We start from the raw sequence: 27411 nt of genomic DNA, 5'->3' as shown, positions 1-27411 counted from the left end.
TGACTTTTACTTAGAAACAAAGCTCGTTTTACCTTTTCCATCAGCCTCAATGTGGAGAAAACATAGGGCCACAGGAACCATTTAGTTCCTAGAAGAATGGTTCCAGGAACTAAATGCTTCCAGACTTCAACGTTTTAGAATAGGCCCATCTGTAGAAAAACACCTTTAGGTGCACTCTTGGAGGCCAGAATGTGCGCCAATGTACCCACTTGGGAGGCTAGAAGACATGCTAAAATGCACGCCAATGTTTCCATTTTGGAGTCGCAACACACTATATTGATAATGTGTATATTGATAGGTCATATTGATGTGTTGTGATATCCGTTCGGTCACCATGTTTAATCGAAAAGTGAGATCTACAAAATGTGCACGTCCCCTTCGCGCTGTCCCGGATAAACAGGAATTCTCTTTTCCACTCATCCTGGAATTTACACGAGTACTTTCTCTTTTCTTCTTCTGCTTCTTCATCTTCTTCTGTTCTGTTTGCTGCGCTTGACTTCGAGCCGAGGTGTAACAGTTATTAATGTCCAGCCAGAAACAGTGCCAAGTCAGAAGAAAAGGATGGTGTAGCAATATTGTTGTCTGGGTGGAAATCTGGAGAAATTCGTGAGAATTGTGGGCCCGGGAGATTGTCGAGAGGGGCACTGAAATTCGTGAGTCTCCCGGGAAAATCGGGAGGGTTGGCATGTATGGGACAGACTGGTTGGAGCTGATAGAAAGGCAACAGTAACTCAAATAACCACTGGTTACAACCGAGGTCTGCAGAAGAGCATCTCTGAACACACAACACGTCCAACCTTGAGGCAGATGGGCTACAGCAGCAGAAGACCACACCGGGTGACCCTCCTGTCAGCTAAGAACAGGAAACTGAGGCTACAATTCACACAGCAACACCAAAACTGGACAATAGAAGATTGGAAAAACGTTGCCTGGTCTGATGAGTCTGGATTTCTGCTCCACATTCAGATGGTAGGGTCAGAATTTGGCCTCAACAACATGAAAGCATGGATCCATCCTGCCTTGTATCAATGGTTCAGGCTGCTGCTGCTGGTGTAATGGTGTGGGGGATATTTTCTTGGCTCACTTTGGGCCCCTTAGTACCAACTGAACATGGTTCAAAGTCCACAGGGAAAAAAAAGGAAAATAAGAAAAAAAAGAAAGAAAAAAAAGGAAAATAAGGGGGGGGGGGGGGGGGGGGGGGGGGGGATGAAAAAAAGAAAATAAGAAAAAAGAAAGAAAAAAAAGAGGAAAAAGAAAAAAGAGAAAAAAGAAAAAAAAAATGAAAAAAGAAAAAAAAGAGAAAAAAGAAAAAAAAATGAAAAAAAGAGGAAAAAGAAAAAAGAGGAAAAAGAAAAAAGAGAAAAAAGAAAAAAAAATGAAAAAAAGAGGAAAAAGAAAAAAGAGGAAAAAGAAAAAAGAGAAAAAAGAAAAAAAAATGAAAAAAGAAAAAAAGAGAAAAATGAAAAAAAAGTGAAAAAAGAAAAAAAAGAGAAAAAAGAAAAAAATGAAAAAAGAGAAAAAACAAAAAACAAAAGAGAGAAAAACAAAAAAGAAAAAAGAGAAAAAAACAAAAAACAAAAAAAGAAAGGAAAAAAAAAAAAGTCCACAGCCTTCCTGAGTATTGTTGCTGACTATGTCCATCCCTTTATGAGCACAGTGTACCCATCTTCTGATGGCTACTTCCAGCAGGATAACGCTCCATGTCATAAATCTGGAATCATCTCAGACTGCTTTCTTCAACATGACAATGAGTTCCCTGTACTCAAATGTCCTCCACAGTCCCCAGATCTCAATCCAATAGAGCACCTTTGGGATGTGGTGGAACGGGAGATTCTCATCATGGATGTTCAGCCGACAAATCTGCAGCAACTGTGTGATGCTATCATGCCAATATGGACCAAACTGCTCTTTAAAAAGTCGGTTAAATATCAGTAAGTCAAAGTAAAACCTCCTCAATGGTGCATAAATCCTTTTGGGAAGTCGATTCAGACTCTTCAGTTTTTCAGAAATGAGCTAACGTAGCTTGATCATCGTCTTTGTCTGCCATACCCTTCAGCTGAACATCAAAGCAGCGCATACACTGTATGTAAATAGCTGCTGGTTTTGGCAGCGTGTGTGTGCAGAGATGAATGTAATCCAACTGTGAGGGTGATCCAAAAGAGATGTTATTGTTTGAGAGGAATCCAGAGGGAAGCCACTTAGAGAGCTGTATTAATCACTGCCATTAGTAAGAACTACTGAGGAAAACACAGGCGGGCATTAAACACAATGGTGTGATTGTCTTCGTCAGGTCGGGGAGGATCATATTAAGTGCTTTTCATATTCGCATATATCTGTTACCAGTTTGGATTGCATGCTTCCCCTCCTTTCACAGGAGGTCTTGTTTAGCGTTGAGCCCCGCAGGGGAACAGGTGGATGTTAGGTGAATCCTCTCCCTCTCCACACACACACACACACACACACACACACCAGGAGACCACATCGCAGAATGGATGGCTTCGTTTAAATGTTTTTAATTAGCCGGTAATAGTGCTTTTGTGTCGCAGACCTGAGTCATTTGCATACCTCATGAGTTGGAAAAGGGTGATTATGTCCCATCATGCCACCCATTGATGTTTTCTTTGGGCATGCGATGCTATGCGAGCTTGGCAGGGGTGCTGGGTCTCTGCATTTCAACACAAAACATTTTGTTTTAGTGCTAATTACACGGCAGGCAAAGGCAGATGGGCGCTGTTTCTTCTTCCCCTCTGCGGGTGACAGTTATTGACAATCTGCACCGTCTAGCCATAATACGCCGGAGGCATCCAATAAACCACATCCAACGTCAACACTGCAGGGAGAGGAGCTTCAAATGAGGCAGATTTTACCCTGACAACTGTAACTATGTTCAACAAATTAGTCCCTGAATCCCCGCGTGTTTACACTCCTTAAAATAAAAGAGATTGCTTTTCTTCTGACTGACAGCAGGAATCCTTCAGATTTGGAGTTATTGTTTTCGTTGCAGCTTTTGTGAATGGGCACAGCGGATGACATCCACTCTGAGATGCCTGTCTTCTTCCTGAGATCAGAGGTGTTGGCGTGTTTGTGAATGGGTGTGAATGCCAGAGGGTCAGATTGTATTTGTAAGTTGTTCTTGGCGTGTGTTTTCCCCCTTTATCACATTCCAAATATGCTACAAAACGATTCTGACACCGTACGTCAACATTGTGACTGTTGTCAGTTTGGCTGTCGATTGAGGGAAGTTTCTATAAAGTTTATTTTTCTAACAATTTTCCCATGAATGCTTTAATTTCCTGCCGCTAATCCTTAAATATTTCTTGTCAGTCTTCTGGGGCTGTGTTAATTTCTCCTGATGCCAGGATCAAAGATCAGCACCAAAGATAGACGGTGTCGGTGCCTGCTGAGTGACTCTCAGTCTTGTGTGAAAGCGGTTGGAGGGGTCAGCGCCTGTGCCTGACCCTGAGCTCTCTCCATCGCCCCCTCTGATTGTCAAACGTCTGCATCCAACACTTAGTCACAGCAGCTTCAAAGCAGGCGGCCTGTCACAGCCTGCACATCAAAGACACAACATCCACGTCAAACGGCACAAGGGCAGGGGAGTCGTACACACCTGGCAGAAAGACGGTCAGTGTTTGCATCAGGAAGTTTTAGGATTGTGTTTTCCCCACACTCTTTATTTAATTTGTGGCACTGAAGGTAAACATGAGTAAAATAAAATGAAAATAAATGAATGAATTAATAAATTAATTAATTAATAAGCTAACAAAAAGGAAGAAGAAACAAACAAATTATTAATATTATCATTGTTTTTAGATGTATCTATAGATTAGATATATAAGATTATATGCTTTTTAGAAAAAATAGATAAAGTCTAATGAATATGCAAAAAAAGACAGATAAGCTAACAAAATTAAATGGCGAAAAAATGTGTATCAATAATAAGAATGATAATATTAATTTTTATTTTTATTATTTTAAGATTGATACAGAAATGAAAATCAGTTGACTTATAAGATTTTTTTTTATTTTAGAAAAAATAATTCAAGTCCGATGCATGTGCACAAATAAATTAATTAATTAAATGTTGATAAGCTAATAAAATAAAATGGAGAAAAAAAAACAAATAATTTTCACCATTTATATAATAATAATAAGTGTTTTTATTATCATTATTATTATTATTATTATTATTATTATTATTATTATTATTATTATTATTATTATTATTATTGTTTTAAATAAATAAATGCAATTGATATAGAAATGACAATAAAAGGATATATAAGATTATTTCAAAAAAATATATGATTATAAAGTCTAAAGCATATGCAAAAATGAAAATAGATAGATAGATAGATAGATAGATAGATAGATAGATAGATAGATAGATAGATAGATAGATAGATAGATAGATAGATAGATAGATAGATAGATAGATAGATAGATAGATAAACAAACTCTGTGATTGGCTGGCATCCAGTCTAGGTTGTACCCTGCCTCTCGCCCAATGACAGTTAGGCTCCAGCCACCTGCGACCCTGAACAGAATAAACGGTTAAAAAAATGGATGAATGGATGGATAAATAAATAAATAAAAAGTTTTATAATTTGTAACTTTTAGACTGAGTTACACCAGCACAGAAGTCAAAGATGAGTTATTGAGTTTTCTGGTTGCTCAAACTAAATGTTTGGCAACGTGAGGACAATCCAATAAATTATACAAAGGCCTTTGCTTTATTGGAGCACATCTTTATTCATGTCATGTCATTACACCGTCAAAGCTTTCGACTGTAATTTACAGTAAACAAGACAGACTGTAACACTGACAGCTGACAAATGCTTCAGGTTATACATTCTGATGTTACCAGAGGAGCATCAGGTGAGCTGAAAGAAAGCATGTTAGCTTTGCTCATAACTAAATAAACATACAGATCCATCTACAGAGACATGTGATGCAACTTGATCATGATGATACAATACACTATAAAATATGATGCAATGAAATGAAGTACGAAACTATCCCAATGAGATTCACTGCATTGCAGTTTGTGAGGATGCAATGCATAATGACATAGTACACAGTGATGTTTTTACAGCACAAAATTATGTAATATGATGTGATTTGATTTGGTACATACAGTATAACATGTAGTATTATATAATGTGATACAATGGGATATGACAGGAAACAATGTGTTACAATGTCAATGTGATACAATGCAATATGAAGCGTCATGATTTGCTACAACACGATGCGAAACGATGCGCTGCAATTTGTTATGACATGGTACGCTGTGATGCTATGCAATATTATTAGATGCTATAAGATGTGTTGCAATTTGTTTATAATACCATGTGATGCAAATTGATTTGATACAATTAGATGCATCACAATGCAATAGGTCATGAAAAGATATGGATCAATGCTTTACAAGAAGATATCTTGTGATGCAACGCATTAAAAATGCATTGGGTTGGGATATGAAATGTTGCATGTAGAATAGAATAGAATAGAATAGAATAGAAAAGAATAGAATAGAATAGAATAGAATAGAACTTTATGGTTATTGTAACAAGTACAATAAAAATTGAAGTCACAGCAGCAAACAAGAAAAACAAAAGTAAGAAAGTGTATAGAAAGTGCAAAAAGGTCCATAAGAAAATAGATGCTGACAGCTTGTCCATCATTGTCCAGTCAGCCAGCCTCCACCTCCACAGGGTCCAGGACTGAGCTTCTTCAGCAGTCTGTTCAGTCTCTGTCTCCTGGATCCTGTCTGCTCACAGCAGGTGAAGCTCTTCCAATGTGGCGTTGGTGTCTGATGTTAGCTCTGTTAGCCATGATGCTACTCTGCCTTCTGGTATTCCCTCTGTTGCTGGGTTAGCACAGCTAGCTTGTCCATCTTATTGGAGATAGATCTTACGTTCCCAATAACGATGGATGGAAGGACAGGTTGATGTCGCCACTTCTTAGCTCACACCTGAGAACCAGCACGTCGTCCTCACCTCCTTCTCCTCACTTTGTGGTAAACATCAGGCCTTGCACCAGTTAGCATTGACATGCTACAGGCTGCTAACAGCTGATTTCACATGTAAACAATGCAGCCATGGTTACATGTAGGATCTCCAGACAAACACAGGAGCAAAAATAGTAAAAATATCACTGAAGACACAAAAAGTTTGGTGTCCACGACCAACAAATGAGCCATACAAAGTAATGATCCACTCCAAATACAATGATTACAAAAAAGAGACGAAAAAATTACAAGAAATGGACAAAGAAGAGAGAGCTGCTGCGTGTGTAGCAGTACAGCTTGTTTTGCTTTTACATTGAACAGGAATTGATTAGAATTTTCTTTGATCAACACTGGAGGAAATCTTTATGTTTTCTTTCTTAACGTGAAAAAATCAGATGATTCACAATATGTTTCAATGTGTTTTGATTTTAAACATGGTGTCCTGTGGTTGTTTGTGTGTGAACTAGTCTATCTCTCGATGTTGTCAAACTGTCTCCTCATTATCAGACACTCTCCAGCAGCAGGTATCAGCACACCCAGAACCTCGGTTGATGTGGTTTGGCCCTTTGATAAAGATGGCTCCCTTTTCAAGCATTCTGGGCTTTTCCAACTCGAAGGAGGCCCTCAGGTAGGCTTAGAGCTCCCTGGAGGGATTATATATCCCACCTGGGCTGGAAACGCCTCGGGATCCCCCAGGAGGAGCTGGAAGGCAGTGCTGGGGCTGCCTGCTCCGCGACTTGACCCTGGAAGTGGAAGAAAGTAGAAAATGTGTTCAAACCTTTGTAGGTCTTGACCTCTCAGCAAAAATCCCCTCAAACCATACACTTAAAAATCCACCTGAGTGATCTTAGCTGTGTTTATAATCTGTTCCTAACACTCAGGAACCAAAAATATCAGATAGAGGCTGAAAAAACAGTCAGAGAAAGTCAGAGAGGGGGATATCATCTCTGCATGCAGCTGCAATCAAAGCAGTGACGTCCTCAAATCAATTCATCTTCTCAAGCACTGACAGCTTCTTCAGGCCTGTGAATACCTCCAGGCTGACACACACACACGCTCACACACACACAGAGCCAAACAGACAGGCGGTGTCAGACTGTCAGAGCAGCACTGTGAGCAGTTTTCTGATCTCACGTTTGAGTAAAGCAACAGTTTCTCTCTTCACTCTCAGGAGTTTGGAGGTGGCTCACATGAGCCGAAGCGCAGGTGGTCCGATATTCTGCCAAAGTGATCTGAATCTGTATCTGCGTAAATTACAGCGTCTGAAAACCTCACTTTCACGACGTGTTGAGACGAGGCTCGCGGTCACAGATCGTTCTCTCTGCTTCTCTCTGTCTGCAGGCTCAGGTTGTCTTTGTTTCTCCTCTTTTCTTTTTTCTTCTCTGCTCCATGGTGCTCCTCTTTTTCGTCTTTTTTCAGCTTCATTTGAGATTTAGACCCAGGTTAAACTACCCGCTGCAATACAACAGGATAAGTTCTTCCACTTTCAGTAAAAACAGATGCTGTGTTGATTTTATTTCATATGTCCAGGGAGAAGCTGTTTTCTTATCAAGGTAACTATTTTACTTTGAATGTGTCTATTCAGATTAACTCTTGTGTGAATTTCATGTTAAACATTTTTTGGTTCCTGGTCAAAAATGACTGTTTCATTAAAACTCATCATAGAAAAAAACATTTTAATTCTAATATTACCATTAATTTGTACGGTGGCCCTGAGAGCTCACAGCGCTGCAACTTCAGAAAACATGCGAAAAGACAAAACTCAAACAAATTGAGAAAAAATCTTAAGTCCCAGCTCGATTATGGTTTTCCTTCCGTCAGTTGTGTAGGAAAATGGGGTAAAAGTGAGTGTTTCTGATTTATTTAACATTGTGATCACATGATTCAGAGATTGGCCAATCGCTTTGACTGAAAATCTGCGTCAACAACAAGCATGTCGGGACATGTGCATCAATTTAAGCGTCCTCTGGAAACACTTCCATTGTGTTGGGGTGTATTTGTAGCGGGTTTTTTCCTAAACGCTGCACACGTGTTGTCAAATTCATGAAGATGTTTTCTCAATTTGCTTGTGTTTGGTCTTTTTTGCATGTGTTTTCTTACGTTGCAGCACTGTGAGCTCTCAGGGCCACCGTAAATTTGACATCTAAAAAACAATTTCTGGATTATTTTGATGATAAGAAATAATCAGATAAAATACAGTGTACTGTTTGTTATGGACTAAATTGAGTCAAAGTTACTGCGGCCTACAGTTTTGAAACCATTTTCTATTTATTATCTATTTATTTTATTTTATAATAATAATAATAATAATAATTATTATTATTATTATTATTATTATTATTATTATTATTATTATTATTATTATTATTATTTTCTATTTTTATACAGTCCTTTCATTTGTGCACTATGGAAGTTCTTCCAAAATTACGCTCGATAATTTCATGATATTCTAAGATCAACGTCTCAATTCATTAAAGAACAACAAGCAAGAACAACAAATTTAACATTAAATAAAACTTTAAGATCTGTCAAAATTTACTGGAACACTGCATGAGTGTTTAAGTCACTAAAAAGTTTTAACACAAGACCAAACAGATTTTGGGATGTTGGATAAAATCCATCAAGCATCAACAAGTCTGTGGCTGTTTTCCAAACCGCCTACTACAGACTGCATGAGAATATTGGGTCTGTTTTGTAGTGTACTCTTCCGGTTTTCAGTTTCGGAAAATGGAGCTACAGGTGATGGATTTTATTTTGCCTTTATTATAAATGTACAAAACAAACTTTGGGTGGATCTTGGCATTTTAGTTTTTTTTTTTTTTTTTCATAATTTCACAGCAGACTCATGATATTTGATTTTTAATCTTACACCAAAAGTTATGTTGTTTACTGAAAAGAAATCTGGAAGGGATCTTTAATTTTGCAGCTGATGGAAAAACACTTCTATATAATCCAAGTATGGTTTAAAAAAAGTGAAATAGTGTCTAAATGGGCTTTAATGACTTTGCAGAAGTAAACACCTTTTTTACAACTAAAAGTGACCAGATTTACTCGTGTTTCTTTGGCATCACTTCACTTCTATCTCATAGACTGTCTAACGTTAGTGTTGTTGTATTGTAGTTGTAATGCCATCTTATTCCAGTAGATGTCGGTAATTCACCAAAACCTGCCACCAACATAGACAAACAGCCTCTACTTAATCTCTAATTGGATTTTTGTTTTGTTTTCGTCCCTTATATTTTAATTTTTCTTACTCTGTGTTCATGATCATAACAAGTCGAAAGCAATTTGATGCAAACATATTTAGTATGTTTGTATGGTAATGAGTGATATTAAATATTATTAGATAAAAGTGCGTTCATTCCTGGTTTGAACCGTCAGATATTCATTTTGCCACACTTTTCTGTGTCTATTGATTAGATCTGTTAAATTAAGGAAGAAAGCTTTTGTTGCATCATGAATGTAAAAACAGCGAATCAGTTTTAAGAAGTTTTAAAAACCGTGGTGTGCCACAAGGATCAGTTCTGGGACCCACGTTATTCAACTTATTTTTAAAATGCTTTTAGAGGAGTTTTTTTTTAAAGTTTAAACTTAATTTATTTACTGATAATACTACTTTGATTTGTCCCAAGAAGAGTATGAAAGAATTGTTGTGAACAAACCTGGCAAAGTTAGAAATATAATCACAAGACAAGGGGAGAAAAAATTATGGCCAAATTGGTTGAAAGTTGACTCTTCTGGGAATACACAGGATAATAGAGGCCTGTTGCCTCTTTTATGGATAAACAAGCCAAACAATATCCAGTTTGATGTCATGAATAGTAAAAATATAATTCAAGTCTGTGTGTTTTTGACTGTGAGCTTTGACGTTTCATTTAAAGATTTTACTTTGCGATGAATAGAGACTAAACGACTTCTATTTTGATCATTAAAATATCACTTTTTTTCATTCTAAGGCTCATATTATGGTGAATAAGATCCATTGCAGGCCTGCAGTCCCAAATATAATCTGCCTTTCCACAACTTTCTTCCTCTTTCTGAAGCAAGTTTCCAGTTTTAGACCTTGAGATATGTTTCCTTAACTTCTTCCAGAGATTATCTGTTAAATTCTGTCGTTTATTCAGGGGTTAATTCTGAGTCCTCTGCTTTAATTACATGAACATCTCCTCTTATTCTGCCTGTTCTGAGCACGTCCTCTGTGGGAACGTGTGCAGCCAGTCTCCAGGTTTGTGGGACTGTCAGCCGTTCTCAGCCTGCTCTCTGGGTGTACAAACAAACTGAGCGCTGTGCGCAGATGGGGACAAAAGGCAGGCTTATGGGCGAGGCCAGGAGGAGTCAGGTGGATCAAGGAGCCATGTGGGAAAGGTGGAATCTCCCGCCGATCCTGCTGGGACCACCACCAGGAAGAGAAATGTCAGATTTAGTGGATTCAGCGTTCTCCTGGGAAACAAGGAGGCTTTGACGCACAAAACCGGGCCGTGCAGACTCTCACACAATCACTGGGAAAATATTGAAATAGTAGGTAGATGCTGTTGCACTTTTTACTCCTCCTGAGAATACACGGTAATGCCTTTCACACACAGACTGATTCAGACTTGTACAGTCAATAATTTACTATGAAATCTGGCAGAGCTGACGTGGTGCAGGCGTGTAATTACAGCAATATGCAAGAACACAGTCACACAAATTCACAAATATTGCATAACTCTAGATTCAGGATATTCACTTTCAAAATTATCCAAAAATACTGTAAGAGTTTCATCACCTGTCGACATTCAGTGTAGCACATTCGTTCGAGATGAAGGGAAAAGTCTGTTTGCATGAGCCAGAATCCCCCAAACCCAAAATATAGGCTGTCATATGTTACAAATGTCCTGAGGAGAATTATGAGCGTAAGGACGACAGGTCTGTGGGACCCCAGCCTGCAGTAAGAAAAGAGATTAGAGAGATTACAGTTAAAGAGCATCTCGTCTCGTGGAGCCCTTTCTAACCACCGGCTCCCATCAGAAGGGCCAGGACTGCTGGAGGAAACAGCAGAGATTAGACCCGTTTAACAGTAATCCTCCATTTCTGGAGCAACGCCAGCACGGAGCAGAAGACCACCGCTCGAAAAGAGACACAGAGACACAGAGACAGGCTCAGAGAGGTAAAGACAGAGGTGGAGAGGCCACGGCTTTAAGTAGAGTCCAAGTTTTTCAACATTTGTTGTTCTGTTACATTTCAAAGCAACTCGGCATTGCTGAGTACACTGCAAAAAACTGAAATCTTATCAAGTGTTTTTGTCTCAATTTCAGTAGAAAATGTCTTTTTGGACTTGATATGAGCCACAGTCACGTGACCTGTCCAGAAAAATGTTTTGTTTTTAGTTTTTATAAACAAAAATGAGGTCTGGATTGCTTGTAACAAGTTTTAAAAAATCTGTAGATGGAAAAAGAGAAAAGTTACTTGTATTAAGACATTTTTCTAGTTTCAAGAACATTTTCTGGCACATTTTCCTTCTTCCATTTGCAGATTTTTGTGCTTGTTACAAACATTTCAGACCTCATTTTAGTCTTTGAACAACTTAGACCAAGACATTTTTCTGGAATAATTAGTTAAATTTGGCTCGTTATACAGCCTGATAAGACAATATTTACTAACAATGACACAAAAACAATCTTTACTTACAGGCAGTAAGATGTTGCAGTGTTTATTAGCATTACACAACAAACTTCATCAAAACAGCTAAGGATAACATACTTCATGATAAAACTCAAAACATTTTAAATTCCTGGTTATTTTTAAAAATTCAAGAAACACTTTTTTTAATTCATTTATGTTCTCATTTATTTTTTTTTTTATTTATTTATCTATTTATTTATATATTTATTTATTTATTATTTATTCATTTATGTACTCATTAATATATCAATTTATTTATTTTGTATTCCTTTATTTATTCATTTTTGTACTCATTGATTTATATATTCATTTATTTATTTTTTATCCCTTCATTTATTCATTTATGTACTAATTAATTAATTTATTTCTTATTTATTATGCCTCCTTTTATTCATTTATGAACTCATTTATTTATAAATGTATTATCTATTCCTTCATTTATTTATTTATGTACTCAAGTATTTTTCATCAATCTATTTATTAAGTATCTATTACATCATTTATTCATTTATGTGCTCATTTATTTATTTATTTATTTTATTTATTTTTGTATTTTATTTATTATTTAGATCTTCATTTATTCATTTATGTAATCTTATATTTATTAATTAATTTATTCATTTGTTTGTTTTTTAATTTTTTTTTAGTATTCCTTTATTTATTCATTTATGTTTGCTTTGCCTTTATTTATTTATTTATTCATTTGGATTAAAAAAAAAAAAAAAAAAAAAAAAAGGTTACACTGCAAAAAAACACCCTTGCTTTGTTACAACTAATTCAGACATTATTTTTGTCTTCATATTGAGTCTTTAAAGACACTTCCTACCTAAAATATGACAAAAACGCTTGATAATATTTCTGTTTTTTGCTGTGTAGTAGTAATACCAAAAACAAAAATCTTTTCACTTGCAGTTTTCATTTAAGAAAAGCTCAATACTGACCAATTTAGAAAAGTTATCAGACAGGATGCCTCTGCTGAAAGAATAGACAAAACATGAATTGAAGACATAAAAACATCTGCATTGGATCATAAATTTGGTGATATAAAACACTGATGGAAATTGTTTTTAAATAAAATGCAACATGTAAGAACAGATAAGTCCCCAGAAAGCCTTTATCAAACAATATGTAACTGAAGACAGGAAAGATTCTCCTTTAACATCTTCAGCCGTCCTCAAGTGTCTCTATTAATTTGTGTGTTATGCTCCTTTTACATCTCAAGGGGCCCATTGTGTCATAATCCACCTATGTGCAGACTTTAATAAAGCTCTCTGCAAGAAACTGACAGGGCCATACAAGCTCTGGTTCTCATTCTGAGTAAGTCTGAGTGAGTCGGGATGGGAAGCTCTCTAAAGCAGCCGATGATCCTTTCAGATTATGACTCACCATAAAAAACTCATCTGCACTCTGACTCAACTCTATAATATTCTCTTTTCTCTTATGTAATGCTAGTTTCTGAGTCTGAACAATGTAATTTCTGCAAATGTTCACTGTTGATAAACTTTTCATATGTTTCTGACACTGAGAGTTTGTGTGACTGACGCACGGTGAGTCAGTTTGAGGAGATGATGTGACGCCTGAAGACACACAGCTGAGTCATTTCAAGGTAAATATTTCTACCTTTCCCTTTTTTGCATTCTCTGTTAGCATGTCATGTTAGCAATTAGCATCTTTAGGTTTAGCAGTCTGTCATTTTTCCTCTTTTCTTACCAATGAATACAAAAAATGCATTGAGCCTGGCAGTATAACCCTGTTTTTCAGAGCATAGAGGTGTCTGACCCCTCAAACGTGCCGACGCTCCAAACGTCCAGTCACACCATCACATGATTTTCAGATATGCCACAAAAATTTCTCCAATTTATGTTTTTATTTCAGCATCAAAAATAAAATCATTACCTTAAAACCACATTAAACTTGGAGAAATGTACCCAGTCACTTATAATCTTTTGAATATGATTTCTTTTTTTCTGATTTCCTCTTTTCACTTTTCAAAACAAACCCTGAAAATAAAAGCGAGTAGTTAAATTAGCACAGAGCTCTGAGTGAAGCTGAGACTCAGGGCAGATCAAAGACAAACTGAGGGAGTAATGAAAAGAAAGATGAGCAGAATGTTTGATTGATGGATGGATAGGAGGCCAGCCAGACTCCCTGACAGGCGCTGACTCAGCGTCTGAGAATGAACGCTGAGGTTGGACTGAACGAGGGAGCGACGGAGGAGAGACAGAGAGAAAAACAGAACAGGACAGACAGCGAGGGAAGGAGAGAGTGAAACATTTAGATAACAGAAAGTGCAGAAAGACTCTGTTCACTCACCTCTGATAACTGGTTCAGTGCCAGACCACACACAGCACGAACTGATAGGGACGTCTGCACACACAAACACACACATGCGTACACGTGTAACAGACAAACATACACACTCACACACCTGCATACCTGGCTGGGTGGGCTTGGTTGCTTCAGGCTTGTACAGTTAGAGTTGTAGCTCGTCTCTATGGAAACAGTAGGAGTGCTCACAGTCTGATAGAGAGGAGCAGAGTAATCAAAACACACTGCAGGGCCGAACCCCTGCAACAAATACAATCATCTCTATACAACAAAAGCTGAAATCTTATCAATGGTTTTTATCTTATTTCAGTAGAAAATGTTCTTTTAGGCTTAATATGAGCCACATTTACCTGATCAGTCCAGGAAAAAAGTCTTGTTTCATTTTATTCAAAGACAAAAATGAGGTCTGAATTGCTTGTAACAAGTCAAAAAAATTACCAATAAACCAAGAAAAGTTTCTTGTATTATGGCATTATTCTAGTTTCAAGCAAATTTTTCTTACTCCATTGGCAGATTTTCTTACTAGTTCCCTCCTCACTCATGGTTACAAAATGCCACCACAGCAAAAATTACTTTGCTGTAAAATAACAGTAAAATACTGGCGCACTGCAAAAAACTTTCTTATGACGTGTTTTATTGTCTCATTTTAAGTAAAAATTGTCTTGTTATACTTGATATGAGCCACATTCAACTGATCAGTGCAGAAAACGTCTTGTTTCAAGTTGTTGAAAGACAAAAATGAGGTCTGAATTGCTTGTAACCAGTTTTAAAAAATCTGCCAATGATATCAGAAAAAATTGCCAAAAAAATTGCTTAAAACTGGACTAATGTCTTTATACAGAAACTTTTCTCTTGTTCAATTGGCAGAATTTTTTTTTTTAACTAGTTACAAGCAATTTAGACCTCATTTTTGTCTTTAAATAACTCGAAACTAGACATTTTTCTGGACGGGTCAGGTGAATGTGGCTCATATTAAGTTTAAAAAGACACTTTCAACTAAAAAAAGACAAAAACAATTTATGAAATGTCGGTCTTTTGCAGTGCATAGAGAAATAAAAAAAACAATGTAAGAAATGTAGATGTCAATAAAAAGCTATACGATAAAAGTGGGTTTCAAGAAGAGATTTAAAGATGATACTGAGTTTGACTTCCTGAGATCCTCCAGCAGGGGGTCCCAAAGCTTGGGGGCCCAAACAGCAAAAGCTCTGCCCCCTTTTGTTACCAGTCTAGATAGGTACCAGTAGTAGGGCCCTGCTGGAGGATCTCAGGCCACGGTCAGTCTCATAGGGAGTGGGGAGGTCACAGATATAAGCGAGAGAGCTTGACCGTTGAGTAGGTAAATCTTAAAATCAATTTTAAAACTGATTATTTCCAGGATAGACAGGACTTCATCTTGTTGACCAACCTTAGTGGAGCAAAACACGACTGGACCACTGGGGCACCTGTGCCAACTGTTGAAGGTCAACCCCCAGGCTGCAGGCCTCCCTGCTGATACTTCTAGATAAATCACTGAGGGAGGAGGTGAGGGTATCTGCGATGTTCGCACTGGAACTTAAGCGGGTATTGATAAAAACTTCAGATTTGTAGTCATTAAAAGAAAAAAAAATCCACATTTTAATGTCAGACAGACAGGACATTGTGTTGGAAACATCTGTCCAGGCCTTAGAGGAACATACAGCTGGGTGTCATCAGCATAACAATAAAAATCAATACCATGATTGTGTATCCCTCTAAACATCAGACATCGGAGAGACATGCAGATCATGTCCGAGTTGGGCTGGTCCGTCAAAACCATATCTAGATGTCAGAGCAACTTGCAAAATAGGCACAAATTTTGACATCTAAATCTGACCATTCTTGGATCCAAACATCCAGACGTCATTATTAGACCTTTTTTAGACTTTAATCTGACCTCCATACGATGTCTGAAAAAGACGCAACAAAATCTTTCATTCTGCAGCTTCAAGAGGCCTGATTTGGATGTCAGAAATTACGTTAAATATACGTCATTTCAACGTCACATGATTTGTCCGAGGGGGAGCATATAAACCGTAAAAGGAGAGGACCTAAGATTGATCCTTGAGGAACACCACAGGAGGAGGAGGCATCACCTAGATCTATGGGACATGTACATTGAGATCCAGCCCAGCCCCGCTCCACTGACACCAACACTGTTTTTCACACATAACATTAGAGTCTTTAAAACTCCTGCATGAAATTTTCTTTATGTTTTTTTATGCAGCACGCATGACTGCTTTGGATTGAATTTGAAACCCATCAACATCAAGGTGGTTCCACTTTTTTTTTTCAACTTCAACCTTTAATTTCTCCCAATTATGTTGCTCCAAATTTGTTGTTGAGATTATATGAGTCATGACTGAAGTGTTCACGAGCAGGAAAAAACGTTTTAAGGCAGCAGGCATTTTCTAACTTTACGGTAATGCAACCACAGGATCACCGAGAGGTCAAACCTGTGGGATATCAGGAAAGAAGGGTAGGTTGTTTGGGTTCGTTTTCAAAATATTTGATAAAATTGCCTTTAAAGTTAATTTAAAAAGCTATTTTTTTGCAGAAACAATTTAACAATATTTATTCTGAGATTTTAACAAAAGTAACATGTAAAAACAGGAGGAACACATTTGATTAATGTCATGTTTTAGGTAGTACTTATCTGTACCTGTAGAGGGTAGTGTAGGCCAAGAATAAGAAGGAGTTTTCTGAGCTGTCTAAAACTGTCTCAATAAAAATAGCTTTCACAGAGTCATTGGATTTTTTAAAAATATATATTATACATCTCGTAATACCATAAGATTCTATTAAAACTATATAGAATTTTTAGATCACCCTTGTTATTTATTTGATCTTAAACATTTTGTCCCAGCTTCTGTCTGTCCCTGAAGCACTGGTCTGTTATGAACTAATCAACCGCCTTCCACTTCCTCCTCCTCAAATATAATCACCCGTCAAGCAAAACGTTCCCAGACTCTCAGCAAAATCTCTTTTTCAGTTCCCAACGAGATTATTCTGTCCAAACACCAGCCGACAGGAGTTTCAGCAAAACAAATATTTAACAGATCTGCGGTGGAAGCTGCAACAAATCCATGTGATGAGTTCTGTGCAAGAGAGGCGCTGCAGTCTGGACGGGATCAATCCCACTGGTGCCAAGTTTAAGCACAGCAGGTAAAGACAGGTGGAAGTTAGGGTGTAATATTTAATTCATGACATAGTGGGAATTGTTCTCAACACTACAATTAAAGTCTTTAGCAGGGAGAGCATTTAGACACTGCACATAAATCCTGTTCTGTACAGTGAGCTGACAGAGACATGTTAGGAGCTGTGTGTCAGCTGACTCCAGGGCTTTAAGGAGCCATACCCCCTGACACAAAGATTAATTAGCCCAAGAGTTATTACTGTTTAATGTTTGCATTATGATGGAAAATGAAACAAAGAGTGTTATATAACGGAACCTGGAGGGGAAATGTCTGTTGTACTTCTTTGTCATGTCTGGTACACTGTTAAAAAAAATTGTCATTGTAAAGTAACAGTAAAATAGTGTGAGCGTAAATGTCTAGTGATTAACTGTAAATTAACAGTGAAGTTACTGTTTTGTTTTTTTTTACAGTATGAAACTGTATATTGGATTACAGTATATCAATGTGAAATGCCAGTATTTTACTGTGATGGGGTTTTGTAACCCCAAGTACGGAGGACACACAGTGGAGATAAGACCCCTCTGTACATTAAGGTGTTGTGTGGAGCGCACAGGCTGTCTTTGCTCCTATAAAACTACTGCCCCAGTGGTGGTATTTTATAGTTAAATGGAAAAAAATCAGTTCATCTTAAAAAAGAAAGAAAGAAAGAAAGAAAGAAAGAAAGAAAGAAAGAAAGAAAGAAAAAGAAAAAGGAAACACACTGTAAAAATTATCAAGTACATGGTCCATGCCATTGAGCACAGACATCCAGTCCATGTCATGTAGAGCACAGACAGCCAGTCTGTTCCAAGAGAAACACAGTCAGCTGGTCTGTGCCATGAAGAGCACAGACAGCCAGTTCATGTCATGAGAAGCACAGACAGCCAGACCATACCATTGAGCACAGACAGCAGGTCCATGCAGTGAAGCACAGGCAGCTGGTCTGTGCTGCGAAGAGCACCAACACCCAGTCCATGCCATGTAGAGCACGGACGGCCAGCCTGTTCCATGAGAAACACAATCAGCCAGTCCATGTCATGTGGAGCACAGATCATTGAGCACAGTCAGCCAGCTCATGCTTTGGAGCACAGACAGTAGGTCTGTGCAGGGGAGCATAGACAGCCAGTCTGTTCAATGAGGAGCACAGACAGCCAGTTCATGCAGATGAGCACAACCAGCTGGTCTGTGCCATGGGGAGCACAGACACCCCAGGGCCCCTGCATTGAAACACTTTTATTTACAGCAGGGTCTTATATCAACTGTATTTCCCCCTCACTCACGGTTACAAAACACCATCTTAACAAGAATTACTTTGCTGTGAAATAATGGTAAAATACTTGTAGCAGGGTTGACAGTATTTTCTGTTATTTTATAGTGAAAATTTTTCACACTGCTGAGTTCAAACATAACAGGATTCCACCATTAGAAATTTCCATGTAAATTTACAGTTATTTTTTTACAGTGTAGAGGAATTCTTGATGTATGGAAACAATGAACAAGTTACTTCAATAAACTTGAATTACTGTGCAAGGGGTCTCATAACTAAACCAGTGTTAAAGAAATGCAGAATCATCTGTTTCAAGGTTTTATTTACAGGAAGTCTTTCTACTCCCGTACACAGTGTTCTGTTCAATGCAATGCTGATATTTAGACATTTATTCCACTTGATTGCAAAATAAGTCGAATGTACTTGTTTGTTCCAGAGGGTCTGTTTCACGTTTCCTGGCTGGATTCACTGACAGGAGAAAAAAGTGTCGTAAGTGTTTGTGTTAAAGTAGGGTCAAAAGAAGGCTCCTCTGAATCTTTGCTTAATGTTGCTGCATTTAAAAACAGCTGGAGTCAGAATTCAGCACTTACTGAGAAAGAAGAGAACTGCCTGTAGAAGAGAATAAAAAGCATCCTCACACATTTAATGTGGATTTTGAGCTCCTGTGCAATGATGACATGAGCGATTGGGGAAAAAAGTAGAAAAACAGCTGAGCATGAGGTTTGTGGTATTTAAGTGAAAGATCTCTTGCTAAAATCCAGATATAAAACGCAGAACATGCAGAGTTTAAGTGAAACATGTTACTATCAAAGTTTCAGTGAGGTCTGTTTTTCTTCCAGGAAACAGAGAACAGGAGGATGCCAGACTCCCACTCATGTCTTGCTCCATATCTCCTTGATTTATGATTCCTTCCCTTCAGCTGGAAGCCTTTAAAATGCCTCAGTTTAGAGACTGGGGTTAGTTACACCGACACCATGGAGAAGACGGACCTTCTTCTGGCTGCTGCTCTCTTTGTCTCTGCCCTCATTTCACACAGTGAGTTTATCATTTGACATTATTTAGTGAAGTGATGTTGCTACCATTTTTTTTGCATTATATTCCAAAAACTACTTCTATTTGTTAAACAGTGACTTTATGTTTGATTTATTGCTTTTCAGTTTTCTCTTACATTTACAGCAGAATTAGGGTGATAAAGTTTCTAAACTTTTTAAAAAGTGGCAATAACTTTCCAGACAGCTGCATCTGAATTCATTTGCATATTATTACAAATACATTTTGAATAGAAGTTTGAGTACGCAGCTTTTGCTTCACTTTCTTTTTCTCTGGGTCATTCCAGCCGAGGGTATAATGGGCGGCAGAGAGGCAGCGCCGCACTCCCGTCCTTACATGGCTTCCATCCAGATGCCGGAGGATGAGACCATGAAACATGAGTGTGGAGGGTTTGTGATTGCAGATCAGTGGGTGATGACTGCTGTTCACTGTATGCCAACAGGGTGAGGCAACCATCATAGATACAATAATTAAGAACTAGGAGAAATAAATAAGATTAAATCACATTTAATTTTTTTTTTTTTAAGATATATGTTTGTCTTGTAGTTTTTTCAGTTTTTCACAAGTGCCAATTTTTCACAAGTATTTATTTTATTTTGACTTTTTTCAATTTCAGTTTGGTTTTCTAGTTTATTATTATTATTAGTCATTATTATTAAAGTTATTATTATTATTATTATTATTTTTATTGTTTGTCCTGTATTTTTTCAAGTTTTTCACAAGTGCCATTTTTTATAAGTATTTATTTTATTTTGACTTTTTTCAATTTCAGTTTAGTTTTCAAGTTTATTATTATTATTATTATTATTATTATTATTATTATTATTATTATTATTATTATTATTATTATTATTATTTTTAGTTATTTTATTTTATTTTATTTATTTTTAAAAACACTTTGTTCAGGTATAGTTTTTGTCAGTTTCACTATTAGTTTTAGTCCTTTTTGTAATTTGGGGTGACAGGAAATAAAATGTCAGAAAAAGTTCTGTGTTGGAAAAAACTCTCAGAATCAAACTTTTTTTTTTTTTTAATCCATTGAAGTAGAATGTGAAAATCAAAAAAATGTGTCACTTAATGTTTGTCTGTCTGGCCACTGGGCAGATGGTAAAATAAAAAAGAAGTGTATTTATAAGAAAGACTGACAAAGATGAAAGCTAAAGACACTTTCTCTATATTTAAGTTTATTTTAGTAAGTTTTGTAAACTCACAATACAGTCTAAGTTAGTAATTTTTTTTGTATTTTTGTAAAGCTTTGTTTTTATTTCTATTTTAGTTATTGAAAATGTTTTTCACCTCTTGTTTTTGTTATATCTTTAGCTTCTGTAATTATGACAACTTTGGTTAATAAACTTAATATGGACATATGCTTGGAGTTTGCCCATGGTGAATGTTTTGGGTCTAAAAACATATGTTCATACTTCATAATCCCTCATTTTGAGAAGAAAAACATGACTTAGCAGCTGTGGAGGAGGCTTCCAAAGTGCTTGTTTGGAAGCCTTAAAGAGACAGTAGTCGTTTTTAGAATGATTGTAGGGAAGGTGGAAAAAAAAGAAAGAAAGAAATGTGTTGATAATATTTTTAAATCTTTTTGAAGATTGTTTAGTCTTATGTTGTTTTTTTCCAGGGCGAATGGAAGGAAAGTGGTTTTAGGAGTCCATTCTCTGAGTGAACCTGAAGAAACAAAGCAGACATTTGATATTCTTGAACTTCACAACCACCCTGACTTCAACAGCGACAACTTTGACAATGACATTGCTTTAATCAAGGTAAGCTGACAGCATTTAAAGTCCAGTGATAGTGATGCAGGATTTCAAAAAGAAAAGAACAATCCATTTTTTGGTGACATTTGCAGTTGGATCGTCCGATTAACGCCACCGAAGCCGTCAGAGCAGTGGAATATCTGCGAGCAGGCGGCACCAACCCCACCATAGACCAGGAGGTGGAGACAGCTGGCTGGGGTTCCCTAGACGACCTGGGATCCAGGCCTGACAAGCTCATGGAGGTGGTGGTGGATGTTTTCAGCTCTGGGCGATGCGGACGTGGCGACTACTTTGGCAGGAAGTTCACCTCGAACATGATGTGTGCTCATAGGCTGTGTCCAACTCCCTGTGACCAGTCGTACAGAAAACAAGACAGCTGTGACGTAAGTTTGGGTGCCTTCAAGAGTTTGAGGTCACTTCAAATTTGACAGTTTCAAAGCTCAGACATTACAGACAGCTTTAGAGTCTAACTACAGAGTGCAGAGCTCCTCTCTGTCTGGAGAAAGCTGATGTTTCTGATCACACTGGCTATACTTTTTTGAAACAAAAGTATTGAGTAATTGTATTTTTATTTTGTTCTCTTATGCAGATGTTTGAACTCTGTGATAACCTTTCTTGTCTGCGTTTTCTCATCTCTCAGGGTGACTCTGGAGGTCCTCTGCTCTTTAACGGAGTTGCAGTGGGAATCACTTCCAACGGAGGGAAGAAGTGTGGTCAAATCAAAAAGCCTGGAATTTACACAATCATCTCCCACTACACAGAGTGGATCGACAGCACCATGGCTCTGCAGCCGACTACAGGGCCAAATTAAGAAGAGCGGCCATGTCCAACAACTTCTCCTTTTATTAGAGTCCTGTTTGCCCTGTTACATTGACTATTCCAGATCAGGGGTCTGCAACCTTAACTATCATAGGAACTATCTTGCCTCAGCTCAAATGGATTAAAATCTAAAATTTAACAAAGTTTGCAAAAAATTTCAAAAAAAATTTAAACTAAAAAAATTTCAAAAAAGGAAATTTTTTAAGAATGTCAAAAAATCGTAAATTTAAAAAATTGCAATTTTAGGAAATTCAGCAAAACTTTTTTTAAAAAAAATGAAATTTAAGAAATTGTATAAAATTTGAAATTTCTTAGAATTATTTTTTAATTTAAAAATTTTGCAAAACTTTTGAAATAAATTCAGCAATTTGCAGTTATTTAAAAAATAAATTTAAAAATGTAAAAAAAATTGCAGAATTTTCAAACAATTTTGAATTTAAAAAATGAAAAAAAATTACCAAGTTTGTAAAAAAAAAATAAAAAAATCGAGAGTTTGGCAAAAGTTTCAAAATGTTGCAAATTAAAAAAAAGGAATTTTTATAAATTCCAAAATTTTAAACTTCTTAAAGAATACTTGAATTTGACAACATACATTGATGATATTGCTCAACCCATTATTTTTTGTAGTTTCCTAATATCTTGCAACATATCTAGCCCATATATTAAGCCGGCACGTTAGCAGTTAAATGAATCCATCCACTTACAATTAAAATCTGTATTTTCTTCCAGATTAGTCTTTTTGTAGATGTAGTTATCTTCCCAGGGCTGTAAAACTTGAGGTTAGCCACAGGTGCATGGAAAGTTGGTGGGCTGTTGACGTTGGAGGAGGTGAAGCAGAGCGGTGGCAGGCTTTATTGACAGATGGGATGAAGATTTTGTTCAACTAAATATTAACACATGATTTTATTTAGTGTCAGTGTCTTTAATCAACAATACCCTCTGTAACAAAAATAAAAAAAACTTTATTTCAATGATAATTTTTAAAGCTGCAAGGAGCCACTGCAAAGGTGTCAAAGAGCTGCAGGTTGCAGACCCTTGGTCTAGATATGAAGCTGATTGTTCATTGAGAAACGTGTCTTTCTTGCTGATTCCAACTATGCATGGCTTTAGAGATAGCAAAAAACAACATTACAAACCTGCACCAAAAAAGTTTCATGTCATTTATTCAAATCACTTCATGAATGATCAATAAAACACAATCACACAGCGGTAGAGAGAGGATCTACTGCACAAAACAATACTAATCGGAATCATTTAAGGGTTACACAATTACAGCTGATGATATCTCAACAGGTTTGCATCAGTCTTCTTGTTTTTGTACACATGACAGATCGTGTTTGAGGATGTCGCTGTTTAGAAATGGATGTATCAACCAGCAGATCTCAGTGTCTGTCAGATAAGTCCTCTGTGAAATGAGGAAGTAAAAAATGCTAATGAAATCTGCAGCTGTGCTTTCCTCCCTCTCTGTCCTCCAAAATAAATGTCGATGTGAAAAAATCTTGTTCTGCTTTGTGTTCAGTTTAAACATCCCCAAACCAAGATAAACATTTCATTTCATTGCTTCATAGTGTTTATATTTTGTAAATTCCCTCATTAATGGGACACATTTCTGACTCGCAATATACGATAACAGCTGATTTAAAGCAGCACATTTACAAGAAAATCAAAGCTCTGCTGTTCTGCACAGCTGAGTAAAACTCTCCTAAAGCGAACTTGTAACAATTCTCCTGTGGTTTAAGTCATCAAGCATCCCTCAGTAAGCTGTTGATTTCTAAAGCCTCCTCCTTCGCCTCCTCGATGAGTTTCCTCCTCTCCTGCAGCTCCTGCATGTAGAACCTTCTCACCGCGTAAGGCTGACCTCCGTGTGAAGCTACCAGTTTGTTGATTCCTGACAGCAGCTCTTTCACCTGAGGGAAGCTCACAGCGTTCTGAGACTTTGAGACGTTGAGGTCATGGTACCTGCTGCCACACTTCCTGACCAGGTCCTGCAGGGTTGCGTGAGATCCAGCTACGTAGTCTTCGATCCTCAGAGGCCCGTGCCGGCTGTCATCAAAGCTGACAAAAAGGACGATGGCGTACTCTGTGAATTCTCTCCCAAAGATCCTCTGCAGCTGCGCCAGCATCTCACACTCGCCCTGGGTGAAGCGGCCCACCTGGAGCACCAGCAGGAAGACATGTGGTCCAGGTAAAGACAGTGCCAGGCAGTCCTTGACCTGTTCCAGTTCCTCAAAACCGTCCTCGTCCCACAGCTCCGGGGTGTCGACAATGACAAGCTTCCTTCCTGCTGTTATCACTTCCTTTCTGTCACAGTAGATGGTGGGCTGGAGGGTTTCTAAGCAAGCTGCATTAACTAAGTATTGATTACCTGCTCTTTCCAGGATCAGATTAAGAGCAGAGGACTTCCCGCTGCCAGAGAGGCCCAACAGGATGATGGACGTCGTCTTTGTGCGGTCATCTTGTAGACACAAAAAGAAGGAATGTGGCTTTTAGAGAAAAAATACTTCATTTTTTGTAACAATTTGCAGGTATCAGTTCATAATTCAATCACAGCTCAACAAAATATTATTCACAGTTCAGCAAAAATACAAAATTTATTGTCAAAATTCAAAATTCATGGCAAGATCCATAACTACATAAAGAGGAGAGTCATACAAGTTGGAGGATAAATAAATAAATAAATAAATAAAATGGAATAATAGAAAATGAATAAATAGAATAATCAACAAATAACTAAATACATAAATAAACTAAATGAAATGGAATAATAAATAAATTAATTAAAATAAATAATTAAATTAATAAATGAAATGACATAATAAAAATAAATAAATAAATAAATAAATTTAAAATTAAATTAAATTAAATTTAAAAAACAAATAAAATGGAATAATAAATAATATAAAATAAATAAATAAATAAATAAATAAAATACATTGAAATAATAAATGAATAAATAACAAAATAAATGAATAAATAAAAAGAAATTAAATTGAATTAAATTAAATTAAAAAATAAATAAAATTGAATGAATGAATAATAAATAAATAAAAAGATGAATAAATAAATAAATAGAAATAGTTCAATTATAATCTTTCAATATTAAATTTAAAAAACAACATTTTCTTCTTGAAGTACTTTTTAATTATTATTTAAAAAAATAGCAAGAGCAGCTTGATCCAAAATCATGTGGTTGATGATTGCCCATACTGATGCGTGCCTGTACTGCTCCCTTGTGGTAGAAACTGTAAAATTCCACTTGACCTGACTTATTTAAGAAACAACATGAAAAGTAAGGCTCACCATTTGTGGGATTCATCTGTGGCTGCAGCGTGGCTCTGTGGCTCATCACAGCCTCCTCTAAACTCTCTTTTCTCTTCTCATGTTGCTTCTTCTCACAAGCCTCCCCCTTTCTCTCCTCTGCATGTTTCGCCTTCAGCTCCTCCAGCTCTCTTGCTCGTCTCTCCTCCTGTTGTTGAACTATCAGCTCGAAGGCCTGCTCCTTCTCCTCAGCTTCTTGCACCTTCTCTTTCAGGATCCTCATGGATGAGTTGTCCATGCTCTTTTTCTTAGCTTCAGTCAGCATAGCTTCTGTGTAGCCTGTGGCGCCATTTTCAGTCAGCATGTGGTCGACCGTTCTAAAAAGAGAGCGCAGTTTGTCACTGGCTGTAGATGAGGTGATTTGGAAGTACTTTCTTTCACATGTTTCTATCAGCTCCAGGAGGGTGTCATTAAATGTGTCAGCAACTGCTCCATCTTCCAGAGAGAGAACCACCAGGTACTTTAAAGCCCCAGCTCCAAAGTGGGCCTGCAGAATCTCAACAGTTCTTCTTTCCTTCTTTGAAAAATGACCACCTTGGATCAGCAGCAGGAACGTGCAAATTCCATCCATGCAGGACTGGATGAAGCCGTCCAACGCCTGGCTCATGCTCTCCTCAGTGATGTCTTCTGTCAAGTCTGCATAGTGCAAGCTGTACGAGTGGCCATCCACAGTCAGGTCGCAGGTCTGATCTGATTCTTGAGAGCTGAAAGTCACCTGCAGGTGTTTGTCACCATTGGAGCAATTCTGCAGCAGAGACTTAAAGGAGAACCATTCCTCTGCTGTGGAAATCAGTACCATCTGACCAGTTTTAGATCCACCTTCTGTCAAACAGAGCAGAAATGACTCATCAAAGATTTGTAAATGTTTTTCAGTGCAATCACCTATGGAATAAATCAGACAAGCTGATTTTTCTCCCTTTACCAACCATGCACAGCTATAAACACAACTGTTTTGCAAATAAAACTTGATACTGATACTTTAATGTGCAGAGAAAACACTCACCGTGCGTCATGTCTTCTGAGGGTGCAACAGGTCTGCTTTGAGATCCTTGTCTGCGCAAGATAACTCCAGAGACTGGATTCTCTGGCTCCAAACAAGCATAATGAGGGTAGAAAAATATATAAGGGCTTCCTGATTCTTACATTTCTTGTGTGACCTGTAGTTTTGTTGACAAGGAAGTGCATTCCACAGCATGACCTGGAATAAACAAGCTACTGGGTGATACATTCTCATGCTTTAAGTCATGCATTAAGCGTTTGGCACACATTTACAAAAATAAAAGGTGTTTCTCAAAAATACTGTATTTGTTTTAAAACTGTCATAATAATCAGAAAGTAGCCTATGAAATGTTTTTTTTTTTACTTATTCACAAGTAGGAAACAGAGTTAATTTGTGCCAACAATCCTATAAAATTGCTGTTACACTATAATTTTAAGTTCATGCTTGGGATGAACAGTTTGCATTCAGTTAATGTGGGAAATTCCAGAGCAGACTTTATCTCAAACTCTTATCAAGTGGTCTAGACCACTTGTTAAGAGTTTGAGATAAAGTCCCTGACCCCTTTTCCAAACTGATCCCCCTGATGTATTTCAACTTTGCACAATGAAGCCTGTCATAAAGGCATCCTGTAATTGTTTCTTGTTGGATTAAATATGAGCATTAATACAGGAAACTGTCAATCAAATCATCGAGCATGTGCAATGACATGCAGGGATCAATATGGCTGTACTCGACACACTGCCTCAAAGAAATCAAACCGCTCATGATAAATGGGAGAGGGGAGTGTATTATTGAACAATACAAAACAAGAAACTGTAAGTTTTAAGTATTTGTACGCGCTGAATTCTTTACATGGAGGATTTCCCCTTACATGGCCTACATACCAGCTGTTGAGGTTACTGAGGGATTGCACCATCTCCCTGTGCAGCTGCGCGATGGTTCCTGCCGCTGTCTCAACGGACCAAAAGAAGACGGTACCACGGCGTCGAATGGGGGTGGCA

The 27411-nt window shown here is 37.3% G+C and overlaps 2 protein-coding genes across 2 annotated transcripts; one reads left to right on the top strand and one right to left on the bottom strand.

The window, feature by feature from the left end:
* Positions 1–19430: 19430 nt before the first annotated feature.
* cfd (complement factor D (adipsin)) lies at positions 19431–22212 on the top strand. Its single transcript, XM_074692495.1, has 5 exons — positions 19431–19495; positions 19797–19953; positions 21138–21279; positions 21366–21656; positions 21914–22212. Exons 1-5 carry the CDS (start codon positions 19435–19437, stop codon positions 22082–22084), a joined length of 822 nt encoding a protein of 273 aa, XP_074548596.1. The 5' UTR covers positions 19431–19434; the 3' UTR covers positions 22085–22212.
* Positions 22213–23135: 923 nt separating this feature from the next.
* LOC141806805 (uncharacterized) lies at positions 23136–26423 on the bottom strand. Its single transcript, XM_074692485.1, has 3 exons — positions 26414–26423; positions 25393–26232; positions 23136–24547 (listed from the first exon to the last, which is right to left on the bottom strand). Exons 1-3 carry the CDS (start codon positions 26421–26423, stop codon positions 23835–23837), a joined length of 1563 nt encoding a protein of 520 aa, XP_074548586.1. The 3' UTR covers positions 23136–23834.
* Positions 26424–27411: the final 988 nt, after the last annotated feature.

The sequence above is a fragment of the Halichoeres trimaculatus genome, unplaced genomic scaffold, assembly GCF_033239565.1.
Source record: "Halichoeres trimaculatus isolate MK-OKI-2021-1 unplaced genomic scaffold, fHalTri1.1 fHalTri1_scaffold_17, whole genome shotgun sequence".
Lineage (NCBI taxonomy): Eukaryota > Metazoa > Chordata > Actinopteri > Labriformes > Labridae > Halichoeres > Halichoeres trimaculatus.
The sequence above is the reverse complement of the archived record's forward strand: the minus strand, read 5'-3'. Positions and strand labels throughout refer to the sequence as shown.